The 11,774-nt window shown below is 41.1% G+C and overlaps 1 protein-coding gene across 1 annotated transcript; it reads left to right on the top strand.

Annotated features, from left to right (window-relative positions):
- The first annotated feature begins 665 nt into the window (after positions 1–665).
- HMGB3 (high mobility group box 3) lies at positions 666–7,653 on the top strand. Its single transcript, XM_070759937.1, has 2 exons — positions 666–1,030; positions 6,315–7,653. Exons 1-2 carry the CDS (start codon positions 953–955, stop codon positions 6,465–6,467), a joined length of 231 nt encoding a protein of 76 aa, XP_070616038.1. The 5' UTR covers positions 666–952; the 3' UTR covers positions 6,468–7,653.
- The last annotated feature ends 4,121 nt before the right edge of the window (positions 7,654–11,774 follow it).

Below are 11,774 nucleotides of genomic sequence, written 5' to 3'. Positions count from 1 at the left end.
TCCATCCAGATGTTTTTGAATGCTACAGTTTTGGGCGCTAAGAGAAGAGCCCTCTTTGTGGTGGCCCCGGCCCTCTGGAACCAACTCCCCCCAGAGATTAGAATTGCCCCCACCCTCCTTGCCTTTCGTAAGCTGCTTAAAACCCACCTCTGCCGCCAGGCATGGGGGAATTGAGATACACTTTCCCCCTAGGCCTTTAAAATTTTATGCATGGTATGTCTGTATGTATGATTGGTTTTTATATAATGGGTTTTAACTGTTTTTAGTATTGGATTATACTGTTTTGTTACTGTTGTTAGCCGCCCCGAGTTTGCGGAGAGGGGCGGCATACAAATCCAATAAATAAATAAATAATATAAAATAAAATAAGAGAGGGCCTTTATTCCCTGCAGCTGGATTAGTGTTACTTAAGGATAGCTTCTCAAATCAGGCCTGGCTGTCTTCTTTTTAAAAAAAATAAAATAGATTTAAAACAGATAATTCCTAACTTGGGTTTCTTAACTCTCCTAACCAGGTTAAATGTTAAAGTTGAATTGTCCTCATTTATCCTGCCCGCTTTAAGTGGGATGTTGGAAACTCTGGGTTTCGCTTTGCTAAAGGGATGAACTATAACCATGATGTGTTTGGGGAGTTTTTTGGTGGGGTTCTGGATCTCTTGCTGATTCCCAGGTAGTCCTCAGTAACTGTGCCAGAAACTAGACTAAGAGGCATGCAAACTTGAGACTCCTTCGTTACCCTTCTTACATTGCCTCCTTAGAAGCAAACCATTGTTGGTCAAGCCACCTTACCGTAGTTTTATGTCAAAGCTCGTGACCCGCTCCCACCAATTTCAGCTCTCCCGTATCTTCCCTCCAGGTCTGGATTTTTCCTGTTCTGCTCGGAATTCCGTCCCAAAATCAAGTCCACCAACCCAGGCATTTCCATCGGAGACGTAGCCAAGAAGCTGGGCGAAATGTGGAACAATCTCAGCGACAGCGAGAAGCAGCCCTACAACAACAAAGCCGGCAAGCTGAAGGAGAAATATGAGAAGGTGAGGTTGCTTCTGAAGGCTCCTGGGTAACAGGGTGTCCAGCAATCGGGGAAATCGGCAGTTCGGGAAATATCAGGGAATTTGTGAAAATGAGCATAACTACCAATATTTCTCCATGGCTTAGCCATTTGGTATGTCGTCATCTACGGCCACGCCTTAACTAGATCGCAAGTTACAGGGAGATTTTATTTATTTATTTATTAAATTTATATGCCGCCCCTCTCCGCAGACTCGGGGCGGCTCACAGCAACAGAAAACAATATATAATACAAATTCAATAATTATAAAGCTAAAAACCCATACCATACATAAACAGTATAGGCCTGGGGAAGTTATCTGAATGGCAGAGGTGGGTTTTAAGGAGTTTACGAAAGGCAAGGAGGGTGGGGGCAGTTCTAATCTCGGGGGGAGCTGGTTCCAGAGGGTCGGGGCCACCACAGAGAAGGCTCTTCCCCTGGAAACCCGCCAAATGACATTGTTTAGTCGACGGGACCCGGAGAAGGCCAACTCTGTGGGACCTAATCGGTCGCTGGGATTCAGGGAATTTCAAAATGCTTTCCCCCCCTGGACACCCTGTGGGTAGTTTTGGTACAGGGAGAGAAGTTGATGGCCAGGCTGAGACAAGCCAATCCAATTCTTGCTTTTGTGGAGCGAATCTTAAGAATAGGTGTGTGCAATGCTGGTTTAATCACTATATTTTGGGGTCCTTGATGGCTTTCTTGTAGGCATCTCATTACCATACTAGGTAACATCATCAGTACTAGAAGGGTGTATGGTTTGCTGTCTCGTTATATACTAGGGGCTTACCATCAAGTATACAACAGTCCAATTGAGGAATTGTCAATATTCCACTAAGCCAGTAGTGGCATTATAAGAATAAGAGCAAACACCATTCCCTTCTAGCACTGAAGATGTTACCTAATTGGGTAATTAAATGTCTAGCAAAAACCCCCCCACCAAGCTCAGAGCACCAGCTCCTCTCCTTCTCTTCCACTCCACAATCCCCCATTCTCTCCTAGCGCTGATGGTGTTACCTAGTTGGGTAACTAAATGGCTTAGGAAAACCACCAAGCTCACAAGAGAGCACCAAGGAATCCATAGCCCTTCTCTTCTCATCTGTTCCATAAATCGCCATTCCCTTCTAGCACTGATGATGTTAACTAGTTGGGTAATTAGATGTCTGAAAGAAAGCTGCCATGTTTTCAGAGTACCAAGGAGACCACCGATTAACCCTGAACGACAAATATTCTCTTCTGTTGGAATCACAATCTTATGTTGTGTGCGGCAAATGGTCGTGTACAATATGGAGAAGGGGAGCAGAGGAAAAAGTGTTTCGAGTCGGACACGAATGTGTCTTGATGGTTAACAAAGGCATCCAAGCCAAGCCTGTTTCAGGGTCTATACAGCCTCCTATATATATGGTAAACCGGCATTTCAATGGTTTTATTTTGTTTTTTAAATTAAGACTTCCATGGTGCAACTTCTCTGCACTGTTAGTTTCAGAAGCGACACGATAATTCCATTCAGGTAAATCCAGAGAGGTAGTGGGGGAAACCAATCTAAATTTCAACAAATAATAACAATTATTATTCAACAATAATAAAAAAAGATCCTTTCAAACAAGATCTTTCATTTTTTTAATTAAAAAAATTCTAAATTGCAAATAGGACTAATCTATACTGTGGTGTTCCCACTCTTTTCCTGCCATCACACACACTGCTAAAAAAAAAATAAAGGGGACACTTAAACAACAGAATATAACTCCAAGTAAATCAAACTTCTGTGGAAATCAAACTGTCCACTTAGGAAGCAACACTGATTGACAATCAATTTCACATGCTGTGGTGCACATTCAACTTTGTGTAGAACAAAGTATTCAATGAGAATATTTCATTCATTCAGATCTAGGATGTGCTGTTTTGAGTGTTCCTTTTATTTTTTTTGAGCAGTATGTGTATATATGTGTGTATACACACATATATAAATAAATAAATATTTATACAAAATAAATAAATCCCCCCCAGGAAGTACTGAGTAATTTTTTAAAAGCTGCTCTGAACTGGCATTTATTGGGGTTTGTATTCTGTTTTTTCCCTCATGAGCCAATGAGAGGGTTGGGCTCTTGGTATTTTTTGGGTGTTTCCTGCAGACTTTTCACTACCTGCTTGGGTAGCATAGTCAGTGCAATGGGGAAAGTTATCTGGGTTGAGGTGTGGCTTCTTGATTGGGATATTGTTTCCTCCTTGGTGCAACTTTGGAGTAGCCTGGAGCGAATTCCAATTGCCAGCACTTACACAAGAAGCAGCAGCAGCAGACAAAACAATTGAGGAAGAAACCACACCCCAGCTAAGATGTGCAAGCCAAGTTAATTACCATATTTTTGGAGTATAAGATGCACCTTTCCCCTGTAAAAGGATGTAAATGTCTGTGCATCTTGTACCCTAAATATAGACATTTTTGGCCTCCCGAAGCCCCGCCCCCATGTCCTCTACTTTTGCAAAAAATGGACCCATTTTTTGCAAGAATTAGTGTTCCTCTAATCTTTAGCCAAGTGTCCCAACAGATGCATGGGTTTTTTCCCCACACTAAATCAGAAATGTTTTAACTCAACCCATGTAAGAAGCTTTCGGGCAAGTCATGGGATGAATTTCTAACCTTTAACAGACTCTTTTTTTACTCCCTAAATTTAGTGAAGACAGGAATGTGTTTTTGATATATGATGGACCATTTTTTTTGCCTCCCGAGTTCTGCTAAAAGAATTAAGCCCTTAAATGTGCTTTTAAAAAGCAGTCATCTGTTGTAAAAACAACAAGGAATCTGTGGCATGGTTTAAGGATAATTGTGTTGACAGAACAAGCGGAAACCCTAAAGTTCTTGGGAAGTACAACTTTCTAAATATCTTTTGCATTTTTTCTAAGTTTTATTTTGGGTTAGATAGTTAGCAGAAACTCTGATTAGCGCGTGGCTGGCAAGCATTGGTTTCTGGCATCCGGAGCAAATTCAAGGGTATTTTTATTTGTTTATAATACAAAATTGAAAAGAAAACATTGGGAAAATGAGGGAGAGGGGAAAAAGAAAGAAGGCATAGATTTCCAAATCCATTTGGTGCAGTGGATTAAGATAATAGCATCAAACCTCAACTTTTCACTTTTACATAGTAGCATAAACCAGCCATTTCTATAACAAGAAACCTATCTAATCATGAAATGCAGGTTTTGGGTTTGCCTAGTCTAAAAAAGACTTTAAGGGTGACATAGATAGCAGTCTTCCAATATTTGAGAGGCTGCCACAAATAAGCCCTGAAGGGCCGGCCAAAAAAATTGGATGGAAACTCATCAAGGATTGAAGTAATCTGGAATTAAAGAGAAACTTCTTAACAGGGAGGACAATTAACCAGTGGAACAGCTTGCCACCAAAAATTGTGAGTGCTAAAACACTGGAGGTTTTTAGGGACTAGACAGTTATTAGTTCTGAAATTTTATAGGTTCTCCTGCTTGAGCAGAGGGATGGACTAGAATACCTCCAAGGTCCCTTCCAGCTCTATTTTCTAAATTCTAAAACCTCAAGCACAAAGTCCAAGTGGAAACAAAAAGTATTGTGTTTGTGTTTTCTTTTAAGCAATGCATTTAACCATCCTCTGCCAACTCCATCCATTTGTGGGAATCGGAAGCGTCCTTCCATTTCCAAATTCAGGCAATTTGAATGCAGCGAATAAAAGTTTGTAAATAAACCAGCCATGCCTTGGCTCGGCCATTTAAACCCAGATTTAATTAGGCTTAATAGCAGTAACTCTCAGAGGAATCTTGGTGGACAACCAGCAGAATATGAGCCAGAAGTGTGCAGCAGCAGCAAAACAAAAAACCCAATGCAATTCTAAACTGCATTAGCAGGGATACAGTCAAGATCAAAGGAAGTACTAATACCATTCTATAAAGCCTTAGTGTGACCCTACCTAGTGTTCTGTCGGGCTCTCTGGTAGAATCCTCCCAAAAATTCACAGGTACAAATTTCAGACACACACACGTTTGAAAATTCAAAACAATGTTCTTTATAACGAAAATTCACTTAAACCAAGCCCTCTTTTGGTATAGCAAAGAGCCCTCGTCTCCAAACAAACTGGTAATTTGTACAAGTCCCTTATCAGTTTTGTGATACTTAGCTTGCAGCTGTGAGTCCTTCTTTCAAAAAGTGAAACACACTTTGCTCTGGTTTAGTTTCAAAGCGGGGGAAAATCAGCACACAAAAAGTACAAGTCAGTAAAGCAGCCACGAAACACAACGATCAGATAATCCTCCACAATGGCCAAACCCACAGGCTACTCTTTATAGCAGCCTCACTAATGACCACAGCCCCACCCAACCACAGGTGGCCTCATTTTCTTTGATAATAATCTCTCAGTTGTTGCTGCCTATGCATCGCTCTCCGCATGGGTGGCTGTATCATTAACTCTTGTTCTGAATCCAAGGAGGAGCTAGAGAATTGATCTCCTTCTGAGCTGTCTGCCACACTCTCCTCCTCCCTGTCACTCATGTCTTCTTGGTCAGAGGAGCCTTCATCAGCAGATTCAACCGGGGGCAAAACAGGCCTGCAGCATGTGGATGTCTCCCCCACATCCACAATTCTTGGGGCATGAGCTGGGCCAGAGCTAACCACAACAGCTAGAATCCTGCATCCAGTTTTGGTCATCTCGTTATTGAAAAGATGTTGAGATTCTAGAATAATAATAATAATAATAATAATAATAATAATAATAATAATAATAATAATAATAGATTTGTATGCCACCCCTCTCTGAAGACGAGAAGAGCAACCAGGATGATTAAGGGACTGGAGGCCAAAACATACAAAGAAAGGTTGCAGGAACATGGTTACTCTAGTGAAGAGAAGGACCAGGGGAGACATGATAACCAGGGTTTCAATATTTGAGGGGCTACCATGAAGAAGGGCTCAGGATATTTTTCAAAGCCATTTTTGAAGGCCAGTCAAGGAATAATGGATGGAAATTGATCAAGGAAATAATCAACGTAGCAATGAGGAATTTTCTGACAGTGAGAACAATCAACCAGTGGAGCAGATGTTGCCTTCAGAAGTTGTAGGAGCTTCATCACTGGAGTCCTTCAAGAAGGGATTGGACTGTCACCTGTCAGCAGTGGTACAGGGTCTCTTGCTTGTGTGTGGGGGTTGGACTAGATGACCTACAAGATCCCTTCCGACTCCGTTAAAAGCCAGCGAGGTGTTGTTGCTGCAGAAGGCAAACTAAACTTTCTCTGTTTGAATATTACAGGATGTTGCAGATTACAAGTCTAAAGGCAAATTTGATGGCGCGAAGAGCGCAGCGGCTAAAACCGCCGCAGCAGCCCGGAAAAAAGTAGAGGAGGAGGAAGACGAAGAGGATGAGGAAGATGAGGAGGAGGAGGAAGAGGAAGACGACGAATGAAAAACTGTTGTATAATCCTTGTTTCCATGTGAATACCATAGAGTAGGGGAAGCACCATTCGGAATAGAGAAAAAATAATAATAATCCGGCACACCTCTCGCTTTGAGAAGGGCGCCTCCTTATTTGTCCTTTATTAAGATTTACCACCCCCCAAAAAATTGGTTTTTTCGATCACAATCTACTGTGTAGCCTTTTTGGAAGTCAATAAATAAAAACGCTCTTTTAAGGAAAAATGCAGAAAGCGGGAAACAACAAAAAAACCACCATTGTTTAACCTGGTTTACATTCAGTAGCTAGGGAGCCTCTTCTGGGGTTCCCGACTGTGTAACAAAGTTGTACATATTTCCAAACATTTTTAAAAACAAAAAGGAAGAGAAAGAAACGAAAAATGGAAACTTAAAATGTGTTCTCCTAACTCTGTGCACTTTTTTCCTGTCGGTGTAACAAAGCATTTAAAAATGTTTCAAGCATCTTATTTTTTAATTTGTAAGGTGGTGTTTAACTATATGGTTATTGGCTAGAAAAATCCTGGGTTATAAACTGTACATATCTATAGTTTGTAAAAACTAGACAAATTCTTGTAGTTCATGCTTTGATGAGCCCCCCGAGAAGGGGGAGGCGGGGGGGACGGCTTTTAAGTGGGGTGTTGGGGGGGTGAAAGCCTCTTTTGTGTGGTTATTTCCCCCCCTCCCCTTGCGAAAAAGCCATATCTCAAAGCGTGCACCACGAAAGTAGATCTAATTTACACTACAGTGAGCGTACATTTAGCTTAAAAGTTGTCTTTCTGTATATAGTGAAATAGCATTTCTGCGGCCATTCTTAGTTGTTGAAAGAACGGGGAAAGGGAGGGGGAATTCAGCCGGCATGAGATAAAAAGATAAAAAAATTGTTATGAATTCTTTTTTTTTTTTCCCTTTTCGTTTTTTCCTTTTCGTTTTAAAGCGGGGTAGTTCTTTCCCCCCCTAACCAGAGCTGTAAAAGTCTCCTTCCACCGTCCGCTTTTAAAAGTGAGAATTGAGGGGGAAGGTGCAGAAGAGTTAAAAAACGCCTCTGTATTTAAAAAGAAAAACAGGAAGAGAAAGGGAGAAAAAATTTGCAAACAAACATTTACGTTGGTTTTTTTTGTATGTTTAGAATGCTGAAAAATGTTTTTGAAGCAAAAATAAACAGTATTACATTTTTAAAACTTTCTTGACAATATTCTAAGAGTTCCTGCTTTAAAAAAAAAACAAACCTGAGGTTTTATTCTTTTCGAGCCGCAGCTAAAAGATAAGGACGATGGCGGCCGAAACCTCGCGAGGGGCGATCGGGATGGGCCGTTGAGCCGAGACAAGATGGCCGCCTGAGGCGCTTTGCTGATCAAAGACACTATGCAAATTTGAATCTTTATACTTGAACCAATATCAAAAGCTGAGGGAAATACTTAAAAAAACCGGGGTGCGAGCCGCCATTTTGCAAAGCTGTAGGGTGACCCAAGCAAAAGGGAAGAGCAGAGAATTTCTATAGATGTGTGGGGTGCGTTCCTGGCCCAAATGCTATGCTTTGTAAATATTAAAATGTGCCTTTTTTTTTGTCTCGTGTTTCAATTCTCATGGCGTTTTTTTCTTCTCTTTCCCCCACAATGACTCGTCCTGGTAGTTCGCTGGTTATAATTTAATAATAATAATAATAATTAGATTTGTGTGCCACCCCTGTCCGTAGACTCGGAACGGCTCACAACAATAATAAAAAATATATAGTGTAACAAATCTAATAATTAAAGCATCTAAAAACCCATCATGTAAAAAACCATACAAGCATACCATACGTTATGGGACACCCAAGGTGAGGGAGAAGGCCCTTGTTTTCTGGTTTTTCTGCGAAGAGGTTTCGCTTCTCATCCGAGAAGCTTCTTCGGCTTCTACTGGAAGCTGCTGCTCTCAAAGCCGAGGATGCTTTTGGGATGAGAAGCAAAACCTCTTCACAGAAAAAACAGGAAAGTCTTGAGTTGCCTCTTTGAAAAAGCACCTTTGGGTCAACCATGACCTGGATGACAGAAACTCCATGGACGTACTCCCAGGCTGGATTTACTATTGTGTTTGCCGGGGTCTTCAACTCCGTTCAGCGCCCTTGTTGAGTGGGGGTCTGCAGTGTTTTTGAGAAAGGAACATCCTTCTACTTTGACTTAATTCGCTTAAGAAAGGACATTTTGGTCCCAGGGTTGCCTGAAGTGGGACTCCAAAAACCATCAAATGAAGTGATGGAGAAGCTTGTGGGTGACTGGCAGAAGAGACAGCAAGAAAATTACAATCATTAAGTGTTGTCCCTCATGATTCTTGATAAATACATCTTTGAAGGAAAGGCGCAAGCTACAAAGCAAGCGAGGGAGAGGAGAGGGGAGCCCTTCAGCATGGGGAGGAAGCAGGTAGCAACAGCAGCAGCCGCCTTTTGGTCAAAGGACTGGAAGGTTCCGCCCTCTCACCCGCCTGGATTTCTCTCTCTGGCGCAGTGTATGGGGGGCAGCCTCACGCCAGGTATATGGGAGGCGCGTGCTCCTCATTGCCTCAGAGTCCCTCTTTTTTAAAAAACTTAAAAGTTTTGCATTTTTAAAATTCCCCTCACCTAACCTCCTTCCTTTGGCAGCGACTGTCCTCTTCTTCCTCCTCCCACCCTTTCCTTTTATGTACACAGAGTATATACAGTGTTCCCTCGATTTCCGCGGGGGATGCGTTCCGAGACCGCCCGCGAAAGTCGAATTTTCGCGAAGTAGAGATGCAGAAGTAAATACACTATTTTTGGCTATGAACAGTATCACAAGCCTTCCCTTAACACTTTAAACCCCTAAATTACCATTTCCCATTCCCTTAACAACCATTTACTCATCATTATTACTGGTACTCACCATTGAATAAGACACTTAGTGATCCTAATATTTATAAACATAATTATTTATTAACAATAATTATTTTTTTTTGTTATTTGCAAAAATTATTAGTTTGACGATGACATATGACATCATCAGGTGGCAAAAAGCGTGGTATAGGGAAAAAACATCGAAGTATTTTTTAATTAATATTTTTTTAAAAACCGTGGTATAGGCTATTCGCGAAGTTCGAACCCGTGAAAATCGAGGGAACACTACACCAAAGACAAATTCCTTGTGTGTCCAATCGCTCTTGGCCAATTCAATTCTATTCTATTCGTCCTTCCCAGGACCTTCCAGGGAAAGGGATACGTGGTTTTCTTAGCTTTCTGCTTTTTACTATGGGAAAAACCCCAAAACATTAGAATTGATTTGAGAGGCGAAGAAAAATAACTTAGGTGACATGTGGACTAATAGGTTCTGTTTTATGTTTCCACGCGCACAAAATTTTATGCTCACTTCTAGTCCCTTATTGGAAGAGGTAAACTCTTTCCCACACGCCCCTTAAAATAAATCCATAAAATGTCACTTTTGGAGCAGTTTTAAGCAGCTCCAGAGCTCTCATCAAAGCCAGAAAGGAAACGGGCTTGGGTTATAAGAATACAGTAGTCCCTCGCTATATCGCGCTTCACCCACCACGGCTTCACTTCATCGCGGGTTTTGAAGTCAGCGTTGGCACAGATACAGGACAAGCCAACCAGCCCGCGGCTGGGCGAATGATGAGCGGGGTGGGGACTGAGCTCCGGCGGAGGCCCGTCCCCTCGTTCAACCCGCCTCGCCAGTGCCAAGAAGGCAGTCTTTGGAGGCGCGCTTAGTGGTTGGCGGTAGCGGTGGTGTGCTTGGGATTGTAGAAAGATCTGGGAAGGAGGAGAAATTCCCCATCGCGGATTTCACCTATCGCGGCCAGGTCTGGAACGTAACACCAGTGATAGGTGAGGGACTACTGTATAAGGAGCAGCATTTGAGGGGTGCAGCCCCAGAGCAGGAATTGCAAGGAATGGAAAGATTTAGTGTGACAAAACAAACAACCCTTTACTCACGTCAGAATGAATGGTGAGAATGTAGTATTATTTATTTTATTTATTTATTCATTTGACTTCTATGTCGCCCAATCCGATTGGGACTCAAGGCATCATACAACAATTAGTTAATACAATACAGTGTTAAATAAGTCAAAGATAGTAAAAACAGTAAAAAAAAAACGTATACTAACAATAAAAACCCTTGACAAACTGTCCAATCAGACAAGCATACATGCCAAGCCCTCACAATTAGCCCTTGAAATGGCACAAATACTACTTTTTGGCTTACATATTGCTATTATCTATCTATCTATCTATCTATCTATCTATCTATCTATCTATCTATCTATCTATCATCTACCTACCTACCTACCTTCCTATCTATCTATCTATCTATCTATCTCTATTTATCATCTACCTACCTACCTATCTATCTACCTTCCTATCTATCTATCTATCTATCTATCTATCTATCTATCTATCTATCTATCTATCTCTACCTACCTACCTATCGATCTACCTATCTATCTATATCTATCTATCTCTACCTACCTACCTACCTACCTTTCTATCTATCTATCTATCTATCTATCTATCTCTACCTATCTATCTATCTATCTATCTCTACCTACCTACCTACCTACCTACCTACCTATCGATCTACCTACCTACCTATTGATCTATCTCTACCTACCTATCTACCTTCCTATCTACCTATCTATCTATCTCTACCTATCTATCTATCTATCTATCTCTACCTACCTACCTACCTATCGATCTACCTACCTACCTAACTATCTATCTATCTCTACCTACCTACCTATCTACCTTCCTATCTATCTATCTACAGTATCTATCTATCTCTACCTACCTACCTACCTACCTACCTTTCTATCTATCTATCTATCTATCTCTACCTACCTACCTACCTATCTATCTATCTATCTATCTATCTATCTATCTCTAACTACCTACCTATCTACCCACCTACCTAACTATCTATCTATCTCTACCTACCTATCTACCTATCTTTCTTTCTACCTACCTACCTACCTACCTACCTATCTATCTATCTATCTATCTCTACATGGAAGCATTAAAAAAGGAGAAAAGTACAAAATCAGCAAATTGGCTACTGTTCTTTCATGCTTTTTTTTTTTACTATCACTTAAATATATAGTGTTGCTCCCTGACTATTCTTTTGTATCTTGAATTAGGATTAGAGTTCTTTATTGGCCAGGTGTGATTGGACACAAAAGGAATTTGTCTTTGGTGCAGATGCTCTCAGTGTACATAAAAAGACAAGATTCACTTGTCAAGAATCACACGATACAACACTTAGTCATAGGGTATAAATGAGCAATCAAATCACATTAACAGCCA

This window comes from Erythrolamprus reginae, chromosome 8, assembly GCF_031021105.1.
Source record: "Erythrolamprus reginae isolate rEryReg1 chromosome 8, rEryReg1.hap1, whole genome shotgun sequence".
NCBI classification, from domain to species: domain Eukaryota; kingdom Metazoa; phylum Chordata; class Lepidosauria; order Squamata; family Dipsadidae; genus Erythrolamprus; species Erythrolamprus reginae.
Note: the sequence above shows the minus strand (reverse complement) of the source record. Positions and strands in the feature narration are given on the sequence as shown.